The sequence below is a fragment of the Hevea brasiliensis genome, chromosome 18 (assembly GCF_030052815.1).
Source record: "Hevea brasiliensis isolate MT/VB/25A 57/8 chromosome 18, ASM3005281v1, whole genome shotgun sequence".
Lineage (NCBI taxonomy): Eukaryota > Viridiplantae > Streptophyta > Magnoliopsida > Malpighiales > Euphorbiaceae > Hevea > Hevea brasiliensis.
In genome coordinates, this window is record NC_079510.1 from 49,272,515 (window position 1) to 49,294,268 (window position 21,754).

Below are 21,754 nucleotides of genomic sequence, written 5' to 3' on the forward strand. Positions count from 1 at the left end.
TGAATTAATTGAGCTGATCATTTGCAGTATTTGGATGTAGATATGGATATATTTACTGCATTTTTGTATTAAAAAAATATGGACATCATAAGCATATATTTTTTTAAAAGAAGTCATAAGCATAATTTAAATGGCATAATTAAATTGGAAGTGGGATTTGGTGAGTAGGGTGCATCGGGCATTGGGCTCTGGGGATTCCCTCTATCCACTCACTCATCTATGCATAGCCTAATACAAAAGAATGTTATGTCACGTAGTGATGGCTGTGTAGAGAGTCTCATGTAATGTTCTTTCTTGAACCTCTAAAGATTCACCTGTTGCGAGCTGCTTTACCTCTCTGTCCTTTTCTTGGATTTTGAATGATGTCCCTCCAAACATTCTTTTCTTTTTTAAAAAAAGAAAAAGTTATAAATAATACTTCGTTAATAAAATAATATAACCATTTGCACCAAAAGAAAAATAATAATCTAACCATCTATGGTATATGCCCAAATTCCATTTTAACTAAGACCAGAAGAGTGAAGACCCATCACGTGAAATCCTATTTAATATATCACAAGACTCTCTTTTTATGCTAATCTTTCTCTCATCTCTTACACAGTCTCCCAAAATTTCTACCCATCAAGAGAGAGACTCACGTCGCCACCTGCTCTTTGTCTGTTCACTCTTTGTTTCAACGGATTCCATTGTGAGAGAAAATGTTGGGAAACTGTGAGAAGATGGTTGTCATCTCTCCACCTACTAACGAATGGCCACAGGTTCTTTACTCTCTTTCTTTATCAATTATTAGGCAAAGCATGACCCCATTTTTGTTTCTTTGCTTTTGGATGAGAATATGTAACTTGTGTTGTTATTTTTACCCTAAAAACGCCACCCTTGAACTCTTTCTTTTCTCCTTTTCTTTCCTTTTTTTTTTTTTTTTTTTTTTTGCTCTTTGCTGCAGAATCAGATAGATGAGAAAAGCTTGATCCCATCTACAAGTAAACTAATGGAGAAAAGGGGCCAAGAACTATCACAACCACAACACCACCAGCAGCAGCAGCCACAGCAAGCTCTCAAGTGTCCCCGCTGTGACTCCTCTAACACCAAGTTCTGTTACTACAATAACTACAGCTTGTCCCAGCCCAGGCACTTTTGCAAGGCTTGCAAGCGATACTGGACCAGAGGTGGAACCTTGAGGAATGTTCCCGTGGGAGGTGGATGCAGAAAGAACAAGCGTGTGAAGAGGCCTACCACTGCCGTTGAAGGTGCTACTTCAGTCTCTGGTGCTAACCCTAATCCTACTTCCCAAACGCAAGTCGATATTTCTTCAACTTCAAATCACATCAATCCTTTGTTTTATGGGTTACCCACTAACCCAACTGAGATAGATCTCCCATTTCCTGGAAGGTTCACTTCGAGAATCTCATCAATTGTGGATACTGTTTCTGGGTATGATCTCCAACCTCAGCTGAATGCTCTTGCTTTAGGGTTTTCATCAGGAATCATGACAAGTGAAGCTAATGTCTTTAACTCCGCTAAGCAAATCCAAGATGTGGTTACTTCAAGTTCACTGCCTCCAAATTATTCCATCTTTGGTTCCTCTTCTTCCACCACAACTTCTCCAACTATGGCTACTTTGCTTGCCTCTAGCCTTCACCAACAAAAGTTCAGTATCAAAGATATTAGAGCTCCTAACCACTTTCAGACTTTAACACCTTTCGAGGACCTGCAAATGAGTGGCAATTTTGAATCCGGGATCGCTATGAAAGAAGTGAAAATTGAACAAGACAAAAGCAGGTTGGACTGGAATATTCCATGCCAGAACCAGATAGAGCAAATTGGCTTCTCATCATCAGATCCCTCGATTTATTGGAACGCAGCCACAAGCACTGTCGGTGCATGGCATGATCCATCGAATATTGGGTCCTCCGTCACTTCTCTGATCTAGCACAATCAACCGCTATTTCTTTCAATTCATCTCTCTCTCTCTCTCTCTCTCTCTCTCTCTCTCTCTTCTTTTCAATAATCTTGGTCTCTTCAGCTTAGGTTTTCGTTTCTTGATTACTTCTGTTTGAAGTGGAGTTTATGGAGTGGGATTGACATATCAGAAAAGGTCTAAAAAAGGGTAAAGTTCGGTATTAAACAAATTAAAGATGAGAGGAGCTTGGATCGGAGAGATCATGTCAGCTGCAAGAAATCGGCCTACTAGTTTTAGTTTCAAGGTTGAATAAATTCCTATTTGCGCTGAGAGGAACCTCGGATCCTCTTCCATCTCATCAAGTACTCAGCTACCACCATCATCATCATCTACACAGTGTTGAAGAAAGGATCAACTATTTGGTGCAGCTTTCTTGTATCAGTGAGTTGGTCTAATTAATTGCTTAATTTGTACGTATATATGCATGACATGTACTCCTTTCTTTCTAATGTACTTGTTATTTGGGTTGGGGTTTGGGGGATATATGTTACAATCCTCTAGATGGAGGCACTGATGAATTTTTGTATTGCTGCTTTTAGTTTTTGTGTTTTAATACTTATTTTTGGGTTTCTGGGGATAAAAGGATTGGATTTGGGTATAAGTGGTATAGAAGAAAGGGGGAGATTTGCATTAATGTGGGTAATTTTGTTTTTGTGGTTATTATTGGGTCTTGGTTAGATCTTGTACGTTCACTTGTTTTTGCACCTCTGATGTTTGTTGGCAATTGCAAGGAAATTATTATATCGTGGTTTTGGAAAATTCAATGTTGAAATTTTCATTTTTGGAACCATAAACTTGAAATGCATTCCCAGTGATCATACGCTAAACTAGCTCACTGTATATTGCGCGTTAGTACGGAGTTAGAGACGGGAATGTTAGGTACATAAATTTAGACTTTATTTAGCTAACAACTGCATGCGATGTTACAGCTTGGATTTTAGTGTGTTATGGCTATAATTCCTAGAACAGTGTACATTCTCACACAAGACATATCAAATGTCACGTAAATCTGAATTTTCTGCCTCGTAAGAATCCAGAACGAAAATAGATTAGCATTCCCTAACTTTTAAAAAAATAAGATATATAACCGTTGTGTTGATTCGTGTTTATGATTCATAGACTTCAATTTGTTTGTTTGTTTTTTTTTTTTTTTTTTTGGTTAAGGATAATATTATGGTGACCACAGAGGGATTAAGTGCAAGTCTTGGGAACAGCCACTTCATGCCCTAATGATTTATATTCGTTTCTGGTCAATTAGAATAAGATATAGCACTAGGCAGAATCTAGCTTCGCGTAGTGGCCTCTAAGGTCTTGGCTGCAGAATAATAATGGTCTAATAATATAATAATAGTTTAGCAACCATTTTTATCAGTATTAGGTGACGGCTAAATCTTGCCAATGCTCTATATATTATATGGTCTTATAATTTGGTGCTTAAGTCACTTTCTGGCGTCCCCCTTATCTTTTGGTACATGGCACAAGTATTGCTTAATCACTCTAAATTAGTCTATTTTTTCAGCTTTCAATTTTAATTTTAGTTGAATATTAGGATGATGAAATGAGATTAATTTAGTTGATTTATAGTCTCTCATCTATACCACTAGCTAGGGGTATATACATATAGAACTCTTACCTCTTCTCCTAAGGTATTTCGATGATTGCCCATTGAGAAAATTCTGGAGAAAGATGAGGGATTGAAGCTTTCACAGTCTTGTGTTATATGCAATAGAAGATACTAAATTAAAGTGAGTATATATATCTACTTTAGAATCTGTACTTTTTCATTTATCACTTCTTGACTTTAAAATATTATTTCTTGGAACGTTCTCAAGAGAAATTATTGGGTTAGTATGTATAAGAAGTTTAATAATTCAAATTTTCACAGTAACCGTAGATAGAAGGAAAGAGCGAGGAATTGTGCAGAAAACTAGAAATGGTTGATCCTATATACAAATTTTCCTTTATCTTTTTCTTGTTTTAGTTGCTTGTTAGCAAACAATCTCGTTTGATGATAAAATTTCTTGGAGATAATAATTTCAATTCCAAATCCTTTCCCAATTTTCAGTGCAACATGCAAGCTTGAAACCAATACAAATAAAATTTATATGTTGCAACTTCATTAGCTGGTCGGTTGATGTAGTGCATGAGCAGTTGTATAGTGAATTATTGATAGCAATAGTGAGGTGCTGTTCTGCAGAATTCATGTAAGCTAGAAACTGTGTGTACATATGTAATAGTACATATGTGACTACTTTTAGTTTTCTCCTTAATAGTTAAAAAAAAAGGTGATAAATCCAGTACAAACCCATCAACAGAAATTAAAGATTTTACTGTAAAATTTATACGTCTAAGTCATGACTAGTAGTTAAGTGATAGTCTTCCTGCTAATTTCATGGTTACTTGCTCTACCATTTGCCTGAGTACTTGGGGAGCATATTGAATCACTGTTATACAGATTTAGGACAAGGCACATAAATCTCAAACAAGAGCTGAAATTTGTTGGGATATTTAAAGACTCGATTCTTACGTTAGGATTAATAATGCATATAGGTTACTGTATTGGCGTTTTTAGGTGGAGCCACGCCTAAGCTACCAAAGGAATCAGAAGCTCAATGGCCAATACTTTGTCCTAGCTCCAGCTAGCTTCCGTTCAGCTGTATGCTTGTATATATTCGCAATTCCTTCATTCCTAAGGATATGGGTTGGGACCAAGTAACAATAATTGTTACAATTATGTAGAAAGTTTATATCTTTCATTAGTGTTTGGTGATCGGTGCGTCTTATTGACGACTTCAAATCAAATGGAATAGTTATTACCATAATTAATAAGTTTTGTTTATACTAAAAATATATAATTTGCTAGCGGTTGAGTTTGATGCTTTTATCCTTGGGACCACCAAACATAGTGGCACGATGGTAAACGTTTGATGTTGGATATATGCAATCCGCTGTGCACGGTTTTTTAAGAAATTGAATTGAATCGAAGAATCATATCGGATCGATAAAAACTGTATTGAATTGAAATTTTTTGATACTCTAGTTCCGTTCTAATTTTTCACTAAGAGTCAAATCAAAACTGAATCGAGGATCAAATTTATATATTAATTTTTCTATATTTTTTAAATGTATTATATACTTTCAATATCATTATATATATTTATATATGTATAAATAATTATGAATTATATACAAACTAATATTATATTTTATTTTTCTATTTTTTAAATAATTTTAATTATAAATACATTAAATTATCTTATAATTATTAATTATAAATATACTATTATATTATATATATATATATATATATGTTAATTCTTAATTATATTTGTATCTTATACCTAAATATTGTATAATTAATAACTAGTTAAAATGTATATTTTATTATATACTTATACTATTATAGTATATCATATATTTAATCATAAATTATATATGCACTTATAGTTAAAGATTATATAATTTAAAGATGGCTAAAAGATATGTTATATGATATATTATGTATTAATAATTTAATTCAAAACTTAAATGTTAATTTAAATATGACTTTTTAAGAAAATAATTATATAAAATTATTTTAAAAACTGATAATTGAATAAAAACCATATCGAACCGAACCAAAACTGAAAAACTAAAAATTATATTAAATTGAAATCAAAACAATGAAAAATTGAACTGAAACCCTATCGAAATTTCGATTCGATTCTGATTTTTAGGCAAATTTCAAACCGAATCAAAATCGCACATTCCTAATCTTAGTATGATTCTCATATTATACGTTGAGATTAAATATTGTCTTTGTCTGAAATGTGAATCATTGATCATATGTGAGTTATCTATATCTCAACATTTTATAAATATAAATATATATATATATATATATATATATGAAAAATAATTCAAATATGCATTTTTTATTTTTTATTAATGAATTTTTTTTCTAAATTTTATTAATAAATTTTAATTTAATAATATTAAAATTATCCTTAAAATTATAAAATTTTGAATTTAAATTTTAATTAAATTTAAATAAATAAAAAGTACATTTTTTATCCCAAAACTAAACAATGCGTAGGTGCGCAAAAAAGTATCAATGTCCATTTAAAATTAACATATAAAATATTGATTTTCATCATTTTTTTTTTAAATAAGAAAAGAAATACTATTTTTTTTAATTAAAGAATTCACATTTGATGAAAAGTATACGGAAGTGGGTTGCTCTGATTCAGGCGTTTTGCACACCGTTTTGGAGATAACTTTTTAAGGGCTCCTTTGCATTATTCAAGCCAATGGATCCAATGGGCTGTATAATTTAATTTTTTTAGCCTATTTAACTGGTGCAAATTTCTTTTGTCCTGTATAGCTGGCCATTTGGGGTTTTTTTTTTTTTTTTAAATTAAAAAACAAAAAATTGATCATACTAAAAAATTACTCAATAATATATTGTAGTTAAATAACTCATTGAATTTAACTTAAACGATTAAAAACATTAAAAATTAAGCACAGATATTAATTAGATTGAAGTCCTACTTGTTACTATTTGTGCTATATATAATATATGATAAATCTCTTCCCTTTTAGTTAGTTTTTAAGTTGGAGTTAAATCTAATTTATTTTTTTTTATAATTATTAAAATATTAAATTAATTAAAAAGTTATTTGATAAGAACAAGATATATATATATATATATATATATATATATATATATATTCTTTTTAAGTGGCACTAGAAATTAGCTTTTGCGGATTGTTTAAATTTTTTATTTAATCATTTATATATATATATATATATATATATATATATATATATATATATTCTTTTTAAGTGGCACTAGAAATTAGCTTTTGCGGATTGTTTAAATTTTTTATTTAATCATTTCAGTGATCCGACTAAGTAATTTTATTTTTTTTGTGTTTCACCTAATAATTTTTCATGATAGAGACTTTATACTAATTAAATAAAATATTAACAAATGAAGCATATTAAATTCAAAGAAAACTGAAAAGGGAAGGTTCTAATTATGTATATTATAAAATATTGGTTAAATAATACAAAATATGAAGCCCAATATGTTTAACCAAAATCATATCATTCTCTCATGAACTATTTGAAAAAGGACAAGTAATCCACGAATTTTTTTTTCTCAAATGATGAGTAGTTGGATATGGGAATTAATAATTAGAAGAGTGACGAGTGATGACACTTCCTCTTCCCCAATAAAATTTACAGAAATATATGGCTAGCGACCAAGGCAAGAATGTGCAACTTTGGTCCCCATATGATAGCGTCAACCCTTTGCTTCCAAGAAACCTCTAAGAAAATATCTTCATCTAGTCAACCCATTCTTGAATCGAATCGCTCGAGTACTGACGCACGTTATACGTTCATTTGATAATTTTGCTTGTCATTAGAATATATATATAGTTTCATACATACTTATATTTAAATAGTTAACTCATTTACGATTGCTCAATTAACGGATTAAAATCACAAATTCGTTTTATCTAATTTGATCTTCACATACTTAAGTTCGAGTTTCACTTCTTTAAATTTTTTATTCAGAAAAATATTGCAAATTCTCTGTGATTATCATCTAGTTTTGAAGCAAACACGGTCAGATTAAGTAAACTAGATGTTAGAGAGAATTAAGATTAGGGAATGAATCGAAGTGGGAAACACACGTGGGTGTAGTTTCAAATCCATAAACAGTAACTATGTTTATTTTCATCATAACTTCCCATGAAAAAGGGAGCCTAATCATTACCCATTAACTTAGCTATAATCCTAATTAAGGAACAAAATCATCACTGCGGAAGAGAGTATTCATGCATATCCACAAGCCCATTTGCCCAACAAGTTAAAACAAGCAAGGAAGATGAAGATCTTGCTAAAGAAATTATCGGTATAGGGTAGGGGCTGGTGGAACCTTTGAGCTCCATACCAATGGAATATTATATGGAAAGTAGGACCACCACTTGTGCATGCTCTGATAGCTTTTGTTGAAAGGGGAGACCCCGATGCCCCACAATTCCACATCAAGAAGATGTAGATGTGGTGTTAAAGGTAGACACTGGATTATTCCTTCATGCATGCATCTGCTTAAAAGGCGACGGCAACGTGTGTATATATATGTTTGGTGTGAAAAATAATTTACATAAAGTAATGACTTTATAAGTTCACAATTTACATATGAATATAATCATCAAAATAAAACACAAGTCATTATATCTTAATAAAAATTTTCACTAAATTTTGTATCCATTTATACTGAATATCTAAATTAATTAAAAGCCTATTACTAAAATTATCAATTTATTTATGAAATAAAATGAAAAGGAAAAAAATAGAGAATAGTAATAGATAATGAATGAGAAAAAAAATTGAGTCTTGAGTTCTGAATCTTGAGATTTTGAGTTATAGAGTATGTATATAAGTAATTATAATTTGATATTTTGATTGATTAAAATGTTTATTTAATCAAGAGTTTAAATTATAAAATGTGCTAAGCTAAGATTGTGACAAAAATTAGATTTAAGCATCACAAAAAAAAAAAAAAAAAGCTTCAACTAAGAGTGTAGCATTAATTCAGTTATGGGGCAGAATGAATACGCACAAAAACAAATTTAAGAAGCTCTGGAAAAAAAATTTTTTTGGCTAGGGGGGGCAATGGCCCCTATTGGCCCCCCTAGTTCCGCCATTGGGAATTTCTAAACACTTCTCTCCAATCAAATCCTTCTCAAGGGTCAAGACTTGAAAACTTTCCAAACCCATATAACACGCTTTATATATTTTTCAATAAATCATTCAATTTAAAATTTTAAATTTGTAATTAGGTAAAAAATTCAAAAATAATTTTATATCTCTAACACATTCTCGAATGTTTATTAAACTTAAAGCATAAATAAATTAATATAAATGGAAATTGCCAAGATCCAAATTCTGGACTTTTTTGTTCTATGAATCTCTAATAACTCAACCTATAATTTAAAATTACAAGTGAAGAATTCAAAAATAATTTTATATCTCTAACAATTTTGAGTTCATTTAAAAAGTTTGAATGATCAAATGCATAAAATTTATATTGTTTAATTATTAAATTCGTATATTTTGCTTGAATGGATCACTAAATGAAAAACTAAAATTTTAATATGTAGTAATACACTATGATTCATTAAAAATTTTTAGAAATAAAAACGTTTTTCTTCGCAAATTTATTGTTACATGGAAATTAATTTAAAACGTTTTTATAATTATTTACATGACCTATGGATATTCTAAGCAGAGAAACCTTAATATAATCCTGCAAAATATACAAAAGTATTGAGGACGTGACTTTGCGTGATCGATCAATCCTGAATTCGAAGATTGGTTAATGGTGCGTGCATGTTTACGTTTCAAGATTTTTGACTTCATTATACATAACAGTATTCTGAGCTTTCATTTTAATTACCAACACATTAATTAGGTAAAAATTGTGACTTTGGTACTCACCAGATTGAGATCGATTCTCACCCGAGCTACTGATCTAATTGTGTCCACTCTCCTACTTAGGTTCTACCGTTTTACTGTTTGATTCAAATGCAAGCTAATTACTCTATTTCCTTGATAAAAAGAATCTTCTCTTAATAACACTTAAGTAGTTAATGATAATTAAATTTTAATTTCAAATTATTTAAAATCTGCATGAGAAAGAAAAGGGAACTGAATATTTTAATTTCAAGGAACTCCACACTGCCAAAATTAGCAATGCTTTCATTTTGGGAGAAGTTCTTGCCAAATTGATCCAACCCCAGTGCCAGTGAAGCTCTCTCTATGGGTAAGACATGGCGTGGTGTACAGTAAAAAGCAGTGATGGGGATATCCCGAGAGAGGGACTGTGCCTAGCTGCTTTTATTCTCTTCTATGGGCTCTGGGGAGTGGGGAGCGATCTTATCATGGCAGACCAAAGATTTGCTTTGCTTCGAAACCACACCTCTCTCCACGCCATCCCCACCACAAGAGTTTCCCCATATCAATAATTAATTAACTGCTTGATGCAACTTAATTCTTTAATTACTTTGAATAAAATAATTAAATAAAGGTCCACAACCTTAGGAAAGGCTAGTCAAAATCTTTAAATACACAATGATACCATGTTTTTTTGTTTTGCTTCGAGATATTTGTTCTACCTTAATCTTAGTGCTGTTGTTGCGCCTGCTTTCGCTAACCCAACCAAATGCGAGAGCCCTTCTTCTTCTGTTCTTATTTCGCTTATTTCTTTCCATTACATCAGTTAAATCATGGACTGGTTTAGAATTAAAATCTAGATCAGAATCAAATAAATCCACTTTTACCTTGAACCGTGAATGAATTGAACTGCAATCAAACTGGAATTGTCTGATTTCTCTTTTGTCAAAAGAATTGTCTGGTTTGATTCCAAGCCAAACCAGATTTTTTTCATTTAAAAAAATTATAAAAAATTTTAAAAAAATTTTGGACCGTTGAATTTGAACCGAGCTGGATCAAACTAAAATTAAGAACATGAGAATTTAAATACCTATTCAGATTTACCCATTTTATGAATCGTGAACTAGTGATTCCAACCAATTCAAACTAGATCGGCCTAATGGCTAGGTAGAGCATTAATGAAGCCCAAAATTTAATCATCGTATATATGGCTATAGCAACTATGTCCTTTCCATCTATGTAGTCCCAGTCACATACCCTTTTTGATCCTTAAATTAAATACTCTAAATCGAACTGTAGTTGTAGAGCTTGATTAGTTTTAATTTAATTTTAATTTCAGTTTTAATTAATTTAACAATTTATTTTTTCTTAAAAAAATATTAATTGGAATCAAATTAAATTGAAATCATTTGATTTGATTTAAATATAATAATTCAAATTCATAAAATATCGGTGTAATTCTAAACCAAACTAAGTTGACTCTAAATTCAAATCGGACAAACGTATGTTTGGTCTACATCTACGTGTGAATTTTAAAGGGGATATATTGACAATACCATGCAAAAATTTGGTCCTTTTACGCCAAGAGCCCTTAATATGCCAAAATGCCAGGCCAAATAAATAGAGATTCATGGCTATTAATAATTAGGTTGCTAATGTTATTAGAATTTACAACCTAGCTACTAGATATTGATCTCTTTATCGTTCCTTATTGACGAGTGGAGTTCAGAAAGAAGAATATATTAGCCGAAAATTATGAAGTAGGTGCGATTGAAAGCAAATGAACGTGTAAAATGAGAGACGTGAACGCATCTTTGTATGGTCAGCCGGCCCACATGCACAAGAACAAACCTTCTTGTCCAACTTTTTACAGAGACATCAACTCCACTATCTCATTTACCCTTTTAGGCCTTTACCCTATTCCTCTCACCAAAACCCTAATTAACTACAAAGTGAAACTCTTGCTTTTGAATGCATATTGGAAACTGATACGAAAAAGGAAAATTAAAAAGAAAATGAATATATCCCTTCAAAAAAAAAAGGTATACAAAGAATACCCAGGAAATGTTTAAGCAAACACATCATCTTTGATAAAAAAAGTTCAAAACAACCTAATCCAAACCAGAAATTCTCTGTATGATATAAGCACAAAGGCCAATACACTACCCTGTATCCTCTACTCTCCTATATTTACACCACTTTTTATATTCCAAGAGAAGAACCATACTATCCCCCAATCCGCCAAATGAAACCATTTTGAGAATGTAAAGGCAAAAAAAAGAAAGAAGGAAAGGTTCATTTGTGATATGTATACAAAAAGCAAAAGAATTCTTTGAGAGAGTTTGTTGTTTAGAGATCAAGGTGGAGGACCATAACCTGATAAATCATGCCACTGATCAGCTGGGGCGTTCAAAGGAAAGGAGCCAGCAGTGATGGTGCTATTGTTGTTAGTGGTTCCTGTGGTGGAACTGGTGCTGATACTCCACAAAGAGGTATCAGATACAGTAGGGTTAATGGTATTGACAAAACATCGGTGCTGCTGCTGAGATTGAGAAGAGCTGCCACAAAAAGGATGGTCTCCGCTCTTGTTTTCTCTATTACCAATATGGTAAATTTGCCTTTGTTGTTGGATTTGCTGCTGTTGTTGCGACCCAAAAGCATTAAAACTATTCAAAAGACTCAGATTTGAAGTAACTCCCAAATCACCACCCAGATTCACTGCTTGATTTAGACTCAAAGATTGAGGTGGTTGGTTATTTAAAGATTGAATTGTTGCCAAAGAAGTCAAGAATCCACCACCAGAATAATACGATCCCATAGAAGAAATTCCAGGAGGTAAAACCAAATTACCGGATGACTCTTTAGTCCTGATCAAAGTTGAAGTCGCAATATTACCTGAATTTGTAGTAGACATGATATTCTCTGAGCTCCCCAGACTCAAAGGTTGTGGCTGCGATTGAGACGTAGAATTCTCAGTAAAGGAAGAAGATGTAGATGACGATGATGTTTTTCCCCGCTTTCCCTTCCGGCTACTGCCTCCTACAGGGACATTCCTTAGGGTTCCACCTTGAGTCCAATACCTTCTGCAGGTCTTGCAAAAGTATCGAGGCTGAGAGAGACTGTAATTATTATAATAACAAAACTTTGTATTGAGCGAGTCACAGCGAGGGCATTTCTGCGGCTGGTGTTGCTGTTGCTGTTGATTCTCCACTTGCATCGGCTTCAGTCTCCGATCTTGATTCTGTTTCATGATCTCTTCACTCCCTCCTTTATCTTGCCGCATCTTTCTCTGCTTTCTTGTTTGGGTTTGGCTATGGATGTTCTTTTTTCCCCTTCAAAGAACTGTTAAGAAATGGATTGGCTTTTGGCCTGTGATGGTGCATGCAGGTTTTGAGGGAAGACAGGAGACTAGAGAGAGGCATTTCAAATATAGAGAAGAGAGTGAAATCAACGTGTCTACTTTCTCTGGTTCTTAAGAATCTAATACTACACAGTTGAAAACCCGGGCTATTATTACTTTGTGCATGAGCACCCACCACCAAAAGAAACCAAGGTCTCCTTCTATCTCAACAATTAATATTGAGCATGTGACACCAAATGCGAAATCAGCAATTCCATATCCCCCAAAACCCGAAGAAATCTTGCAAGATTTTCATCCCTCTCTCTCTTTGTAATAGGAACATGTATATATTTAGAGAGAAACAAGAAGAAATAGATAAAGATCACCTGCTTTTACGTGGGAGAGAGAAATGTGTACGGTTGTCAGGAGAGGATGAAGCCCACGACAGGAAAGGTCTTTATCTGAGGGACGACTGGAGATAGATTTTAGATCAATGGATTCAGTTAAAAAAGTACAGAGACCAAGAAGAAATGTAATGGGTTTGTTTAAGTTTACTCACCAACGCAAAAGAAACAAGAACAAAAGCCCCAGGTCGTTGCCTTGATAAGACCACCTACTACATCAAAATTAAACTGCAGAGACGAACTCCTTCATTTGCACACCTACTTTAATTGCAAACCTAAGCAAAAACCAAAGCTTAGGCAAGAATAATAGGAGACGTAGCAATTTAGGGATAAAAGAATCAGAAGAGATCTATCTTGTACAGATACTGTGTGCGTAGAATAAGAGAAGGACCAGTGAGGAGGAGGCGCGGCCAAGAAGATGGTGGCGTGGCTGGTGATGAATGGGGTGGTGACTGGCTATGTCAGAGTTTAGCTACTCCATTTCTTCTTTTCCTTTTGTTCTTTTTCACTTTGTTTTTATTTCTCTCTCATTCCACTTTATATTTTCTTTTTTTTTTTTTATAAAACACTTTATACTTTCTTTGTTTACCTACAATCTTCCATTATTATTATTATTATTATTATTATTATTATTATTTCTTCTTCTCTCTGTTATGTGACATCACATCTTTGCTCCATTTGGACGCCCATACTTGATAACTTCGACACCCATTCCACTAAAAAGACAGTGATATCCTTAGTTTATCAGAGACTTCCCATGTTCTGTGTGGCCCATTTGTCCACTCCTTTGTGGGCCCAACACTAGTACTTATCTGATTTCATTGTCTTTTGTATTTTTTGAGTTGCGCCCGATAAGATAGCTAGCAGCAGCTAACATCATATTTGAGCAACGCATTCTTTTTACTCTTTACATCGCTATAGAAGTTAAGGTCCAACATAATTTCTTTCATTAAAGCAATTAAAACATTTTTCTCTTAGGTTTGAGATTTCCTATCTAGTCTATTATTAATTAAATCTCAATTATTGAATTTAAATTAGTATATATAATGAACACATAAACCATTATTGGCCTATGGCAGACTCTGGCGTTGCAAATTGTGAATAGGATAATGATAATGTTGAAAACAATTATTCATATGCATTATCCCTTTAAATAATAAGAACAGTCTAAGCCCTAACAAGAACAAGAAAAAGGCGATGACCCAATTTACTATTACCCACTTGCTATCTTAAGGACAAGGAAAATTATCATGATCCCTACATCTCCTCTCTCTAAGTTTTTGAGAGAGACAGCTTCTCTCATTTTTTAGCTTTTGCTTCTCTAGGGTTTAGCCTATCTCTTTCCGCATCAGGCGGTTTTCTTCTCCTTCTTCAGACAAGGGAAGGCCACCATCCCCAATTCCAGTCAATGGGTTTCTCTTCTGCTCTATTGGGTTGGGTTGTAGATAATTTTGTCTAGTGGGCAATAATAGTGAAGGGTGAGAGATATCTTGGTTATCGAAGTATAGTGTTTCTTTTCTTGCAGTTTGGGTGTGAATCTTGAATTATTGGAAGAGTGAGCTTGATTAGTATTAGTTGGTCTCGAGGAAGAGATACCTTGAGTGTTCAACGTTGGCTACCTGCCAAAGACCGTCCACCCTTTCGACTAAAAGAGAATGAGATGCCTTAGGCTTTCTCTCTTCTCCTTCTCTATTTTATTCTCCCATGTGTTGTCGTTGCAATATGGAGCATAGTCTAGCACTTTCCCTATTTGATGAAGCCTTGTCGGATCATTCAAAATATGTGTGGTTTAATTGTGCGAGGGACCTCTAAATTTCATGCGAAGCTCATACAATGCCTGCTTCAATATGTGTCTTCTCTCCCTTGGTGGTGGATATTCGGTGCAGAAGCCACGTATCTTCCTAGTGTGGTTTGAGTTTAGCAACAGCACTACATATTCTCGAACCGGTCAAGTGGGTACACGGTTTTCAATTCTTCAACCCACCTCAACTTAAATTTCAAAACCCCGTTTGGATATGAACTTTTCTGCAATTATATTATCTTCGGAAAAAAAAAAAAAAAAACTATAGCCAAGATAAGATAATCGAGCCTAAGATGAGTTGAGCTGGGATGGTTGTTTCGACTTCGGACTCTTCAAACTAGAATTTGGTGGAGTGGGGGGGCCTTTCTGATTTCACTATTTCTATCAGGTTGTGAGAAGCACATGTCCTGAGCCACGTAACCGGTGGCAAGAGGGATGACGTTCATATCCATTAAGGTTTACAATTACTCCTATAGCCAGCACCATATTCTTCATTGAAAACGTTTCCTTTGTTGTGTTGTATTGGCATGGGCCCTTGATCTGGTTCTTACTTTCGAGTACCATTCCCTCGTTGCCACTTCTTGAATTGGGTTAGGCTACTTTTATTTCTTCTTTACTTATTCATGCTTGATCCAGCAGGGTTGAGCCTAAGATTAATTCAGTTAATAAGATCAAGAATAACTAAAATTAATTTCATCTTCGAACGTAGTTAGCTTGCTTAATATATGCATCAAAGCGTCCTTAATCTATACAATATATAATATAAATGTGGGAAAAGGGAAACAATGGCTTTCCCAAAAATGCCCTTCAATTTTCAAGTTAATTATAATTATATTTTTATTATTTAAATTAATTTTAATGTTTATATAAATTTAAAATTCTTAATTTTAAAGACATATAAATTTAAAATTTTTAATTCTACTTATACTTAACTTCAATTAAATATAAATTTCTATAAAAAGTAATTAACTAAAATAAGAAATTAATAATAAAAAATACAATTAATCTATAATATATAATGTATGATATATACTATAATATATAAATATCTGAAGGGGCATTACCGTTACCAAAAATACCCTAAACCCTTTACATTATTTACAATATTATAAATTCTAATACTACTCAAATTTTAAATGTAATAAAAATATCTTATTACCAATAAAATTATAAATTTTGATAAATATCAATTTTTATATATGTAGAAGCATGAATGTTGTTTTTAAGATTAGGTTTTGATATATAAATATAATTCTAAATATTAAATAGCCTTTTATATCTAGGATTATGATTATGTATTTTTTTTTGGAATGATTATAATTGATTTTTAGGTATGTATAATTTGGGAAGAAAAATAATTGTTAAAGTTTGAGTAACTTTTTTCTTAGCATCATTAGATGATTTAATAAGGATGCTAGCTAATTAATCTTTTTTTATTGGATTGAGATATTATTAACTGTTCTAATCATAATAAAATTATTTTCTTTCATATTTACGCAATTATAATGAAATGCACGTGAATTATTATATAATAAATGAAATTCATATATTAAAAATAATTATACATGATAATTAATTAATTTAATTTATTGGTTTTTGTTCATAAGTGGCATTAGATACTTGCAATTAGCCTTATCAATACCAAAAAAAAAAAAAAATTGTCTATTAGCAATTAAGAGGTGTTTGATATTATTTTTTAAAATTATAAGATAAAAATTAAAATAAAAATAAAATTAATAAAAGAAAAAAAATCACGTTCATGTTTAATTACAGTTTTTTTTTTGAAATGATTATAGTTTTGATATTAAAATAAAAAATATATATATATTTGAACAAAAATTTTTTAAATTATATAATTTTATTTTTGAAATAAAATAATAACTCTATGTAGTAAGGTATGGAATTATAGTCAAATTTTATTTAGTATTACTAAGTCAAATATATTAAAAAAATTTAAAATTATAAATTAACTTTAATGTGAAAAAAAAATTAAGAATAAAATACACTGAAAATCAATATATTATGACAATATTATATTATGTTTGAAAATTTAATAGAAATTTAGTCGCAGGTACCTTTATTATTTAAATTATTTATAAAAATACCACTAAACACAATATTTTTAGCATTTATATGAAAAAGTTGTTGCTAATAATATAGCTTAGTGACAAAAAATCTGTTGCTAATAATTTCTAGTGGTAATATATTTGTCACTAATACTTTTAAACTGTTAGCGACGAATATATGAGTTCATTACTAATAAAATAACATAAACAAATATACAGCTTAGACATTTTAGCGATGATAAATTGGTTACTAATAACTTTTAGCAACGAAATTTATGTAAAAAACTAAGTTTAAAAAAAAATTAATCAAAATATTATTATAATTAATATAAATTAAAATTATAAATTTCTTTGAATAGTCTATTATAATTTTTAATTTTAAAATTGTAAAAATTTATAATTGTAATCCTAGCTATAAGTATTATTGATTCATTAAAAATATTTAATTTATTATAATAAAATTGAATCTCACTTTCACTAATTTATTTTTTAATTGTTCTTAATATTTACAAACTTTTTTCCTAAATTTTGATTAATAAAAATATTAGTTATATGTGCTTTAAAAATTATTGAATTAGAATTAATTATTTCACAATTCATGAATCTCAATTTTAAATTGACTATAATTTTTATGTTAAGACTCCTAAATCCTAATATCACAAATAATCTTTAAAATAATTAATCGTAAGATAAAAAAAAATATATCTCATTTGTAAGTAGTTCACTAAAATTTTAAGAAAAAAAAAGTTCTTACAATTGTGAGCATAAACATATTTCATGGATAAATTATCTCTACATAAAAGTGTTTGAATCTTGATTTTTAATTAACTTTCATAGGTTTTTCCTTAGTTTTATGCATTGAGTTATTTTTAGTATTTTTACACTGGTTTTAATATAATATTCAAATAACCTATATGATTGAAATTTGCTTAAAATGACTATAACCTATATTAAGTCATCGATTTATATAAAAATTTGAATCAATTTTGCAAAAAAATTATCAAAACAGCATGTATATATTAAAAATAATTATGTTATAAAATCTATTAAATAAGTATATCTAATTTGAAAAAATTATTAGTCATAGTTAGACATTATTAAAAAAAAAATTTCTGTAATAATAAGTTTTCTATAAAATATTAATTCTAATTAATAGCTATAATAACAAATGAGGAAAAATAATTTTAGTTTTGTGATATTTAAATAATAATTTTTAGATTTTTCTAAATTATATATATATATATAGAGACACACACGAGTATGAATGAATAAAAAGTACAACACACATTAAAAAAACTAATTAAATTTAAATAGACAAATTATGGGTACTTTTATTAGGGATACGTGTATCTAGATTTAAATGTTTCATCCGAAAAATTGAGTGTTTATTGACCCAACTTATTTGAAAATGTCATGACCCAACTCTATGAGTGTGATTGGCACAAGAATTTGGATCAGCGTAAAGCCACTGAAACTCGTAATAAGTTTTACTATTTCCAAATCCTTGACAAGACTCAATATCAAAGGCCAACATGCATAACAAAATGAAATAAAGTATTATAAATTAATTTGGGCTAATTTAATTTAATAACTATCAAACATCAATAACTAAAGAAGCCCAGCTCAATCCTGATATTCAAATTGTAAAAACTATTTAATATTATTAATTTTCATTAATTAACATAGTATATTTAAACACTGGTGTCATAATAGAATTATAATAATTAAATAAATAAACAAAATAAAAACTACTAAGAAACACTATAACCTGCAGAAAAAAATATAAGTTAGACTTGCAAATAAATTTTCTTTTCTTGCAACATGGAAAAAATATATTTAAATAGAAATGAGTGTTTGACTCAGAGAGTTTATATTGATTATACGTACAATTTCTATAACTACTTAAAACTAGTATAATCCTACTATGAAATGCACAACCATCACATATAACAAATAATTCATCAAATATTCATATAATAAAATAATTGGGAGCCACGCACACACTCTGTGTATTACATTAATACATATATATGCGAGCTAATCCTCTATACAGCTTTCTTAGTCCAAATCTCGCGAGCAAGTTCAACTCAAACTGGACTTTCGCTTAAATTTATGTGCGGGGGCCAACAAGATCAACTCAAAATCGTGCCTCATCTCGACTTTTCATAACCACAAGGACCGAGTTACAGTGAGACTAGTTCAAGCCGTGACTACCCATTCAATCCATATATATATATATATATATATGAAACACAACTCCAAATTATCTTCAGGGTGGCAAATATAAATGATTAACAACAATTAAATATGCAACAAGAAGAAGTTAATAATAAAGAAGTTTATTAAATTACTATAGCAATGGTCTAAAAGTTAATAATAAAGAAGTTTATTAGTTACACATATGTTTTATTAAACTATAGTAATTTATATTTAGATAATTGTGGCCAAATAAATTAAGTGGATTATTAATTGGCCAACGTGACTTACAAAATTTTATATACTTTATTCATAATTTAATTATTTTTAAAATTTTGATATATTTTTAATTATTTTTAGCTTTTAGTAAAAAAAAATTAATAAAGATTGATTTTTTTCATTAATTTAATTAAACAAATTTAAAAAATTAGACCAATAACAAAATTTTGAACCATATTTTTTAATCAATATTAAAATTGTCCCTTAAATATGAATAAATCTTAATGTATTATACAATTTAATAGATATTTTCTTATCTAGCTGATATTAGTCCATAAACTAAATGTTAGGTATTCTAAAATTAGCTATATATCTTTAGTATTAAATTGACAAAAAAATATTAAAAATACTCAATTACTCTAAATTAAAATTAAAATTTTATATAAAATATTTTGAATTATGTTAAATGAGTAAAATATCAATTAATTTTTTTGAAACATACCCACTTAAATTTTACAAAAATTTGTTAACCTTATGTACTCTAAACCATAACCTTGGTGTTTTATGTCATTCCTTTAAAATTATGATTTAAAAATTTTTTATGAACATTTACAATTAGACCACAAACTGCTAAGTTGAGCCATATTCTAAAAATTAAAATAAATTTATACGTAATATAACAAATAAGTTTATATTAGATTGACCTAGTTAGCAACAAAATAAGGAAAGACATATGGATCTCTTACAACATAAACCAAAACCCCATTACCATTGGATTTATTTTCATTGTTAAGAAACTAACTCCACCTAAGGACCAGTGACCAACTTCTCTTATACTTCAATAATCCCTTCTCTTCTTCGCATTTTCATTGCTCTCGCCTCCCCTCTCAGGCCTCCTCAAATCCACCACATCCTCATCCATTGTCTTCTCCCTTTTGTCATCATCACTCTCGTGCTCTTTCCCCACCACAGTTTCCTTTATCTTCTGTGTAGTCCCCTTCGCAGCATCCCATGCTCTCTTCGCCGTCTGCTCAGCCTTCTCTCCTACACTCCCCACCATTTCGACCACCTTAATTGTCCCATCTCTTGCCTAGTCAGTTGCTGTTCCAGAATAATCTTTGGCCTTCTCTTTCACATCACGTGCAGTCTCCACCACTTTCTTTATCCCTTCTTTCGCCTTCTTCTTGGAGTCGTGCGCATAATCTCTTGCTTTTTCTTTCGTTTTCTCTGTTGTCTCTGCTGCTTTATACGCGCCTTCCTTGGTCTTCTCCGCCGCAGATTGAGCCACGCCTTTGGCACTTTCCTGGGTTTCATATGCATACACTTTGGCATTTTCTTTCATTTCCCCCACTCGTTCTTTGGCCTTTTCTTTCATTTCGTCAGACTGTTCTTTTGCCTGCTCCGCGCGTTCTCTGGCTCTTTCAACGCCTTCCTTGGTAGTTTCTTTGGCTATATTAGTGAAATCTGATGCTCTACCTCTATTCTCCTCCGCTGCATTTCGGCCCTGAAAACAAAAAGGAAAGAAGACCGGTTCAGCAATATAATAATAGAAATATTAATTGGAACTACAAAATTTACCATTTTGGAAGCCAAGTACCTCGTTATATTTGGAAGCAGAAGTGAAGCAGACCCGAGAAACTTTGCTGGTAGATCCAAGGAAGAGAGAAGGAGGGCTAGGGACGGTTCCTGAGAGATTAAACATGACGATTTTGGTTATGGAAATGGCTGCCATTTCTTCAATTTTGTGTGCTTCTTTTCTGGCTTCTCATGCTTTGCTCACCTCGCAGCTTATATGGGGTTCAAGAGGAAAGTGTGCCAGCTTATTAAAGCAACACGTAGACTAGCTTATGCCACGCGTAGCCTACTTTCTATCACTTATCTTGGTCGGTTGGCGGTTTTGCTAGTCAACACATATTCCCTCTTTCACCAATTTTTTTTTAGTTAATTTAATTTATCTCTTGTTATGAGTTTTTTTTTTTCTTCTTCTAAGTTTACTTATTTTGTATAATTTTCTAATTTAAAGTGATTTTGATATCAATTATTAAAGTCTTAAGGGTAATTAATTTAAATAACTTTTAAACCCAAATCATTTAGTTAAATAACCATAGACTTGAAAATAAAAAATATAATGAGTTGAACTTAAAAGGAGTCAAAATGGTGAGACAAAAAATATGAGGAAACAAAAAGCCAAATTCAAATAGATCTATGGACTAATTAGTGAATCATAGACGACCCTGAAAATAATTTCAAAATAAATTAAATTCTAAGCAAATGGACAATTGTATACAATAACAATTGATAATTAGACTTGTGAGTGTGAGT

General features: G+C 31.0%; 3 protein-coding genes across 5 annotated transcripts; 1 reads left to right on the plus strand and 2 right to left on the minus strand.

Moving 5' to 3' along the window:
* Positions 1-546: 546 nt before the first annotated feature.
* Positions 547-2,719, plus strand: LOC110631509 (dof zinc finger protein DOF1.4). The gene is made up of 2 exons (XM_021779362.2): positions 547-758; positions 944-2,719. The coding sequence occupies exons 1-2, from the start codon at positions 699-701 to the stop codon at positions 1,928-1,930; spliced, it is 1,047 nt and encodes a 348-aa protein (XP_021635054.2). The 5' UTR covers positions 547-698; the 3' UTR covers positions 1,931-2,719.
* Positions 2,720-11,473: 8,754 nt separating this feature from the next.
* Positions 11,474-13,720, minus strand: LOC110631510 (dof zinc finger protein DOF1.4). 3 transcript variants are annotated; one of them, XM_021779366.2, is made up of 4 exons: positions 13,542-13,720; positions 13,306-13,425; positions 13,133-13,218; positions 11,474-12,748 (listed from the first exon to the last, which is right to left on the minus strand). In XM_021779366.2, exon 4 carries the CDS (start codon positions 12,687-12,689, stop codon positions 11,763-11,765), a length of 927 nt encoding a protein of 308 aa, XP_021635058.2. In that variant the 5' UTR covers positions 12,690-12,748; positions 13,133-13,218; positions 13,306-13,425; positions 13,542-13,720; the 3' UTR covers positions 11,474-11,762. The 3 variants fall into 3 exon arrangements, with proteins under 3 accessions (XP_021635058.2, XP_021635057.2, XP_021635056.2); XM_021779365.2 differs by having other exon boundaries at positions 11,474-12,775; XM_021779364.2 differs by having other exon boundaries at positions 11,474-13,218; positions 13,511-13,720.
* Positions 13,721-20,109: 6,389 nt separating this feature from the next.
* On the minus strand, positions 20,110-21,186 carry LOC110631517 (late embryogenesis abundant protein, group 3). Its single transcript, XM_021779379.2, is given in 2 exon segments — positions 20,110-20,936; positions 21,030-21,186. Coding segments are annotated over 2 exon segments (801 nt in total). The 5' UTR covers positions 21,165-21,186; the 3' UTR covers positions 20,110-20,270.
* Between the last annotated feature and the right edge of the window lie 568 nt (positions 21,187-21,754).

Excerpts from the sequence above, each read along its gene's own strand:
- LOC110631510 (XM_021779366.2), bottom strand. The coding sequence starts at position 12,689 with ATGCGGCAAGATAAAGGAGGGAGTGAAGAGATCATGAAACAGAATCAA.
- LOC110631509 (XM_021779362.2), top strand. The coding sequence starts at position 699 with ATGTTGGGAAACTGTGAGAAGATGGTTGTCATCTCTCCACCTACTAAC. Across the intron at positions 759-943 it reads CTACTAACGAATGGCCACAG|AATCAGATAGATGAGAAAAG; the intron begins GTTCTTTACTCT and ends TCTTTGCTGCAG.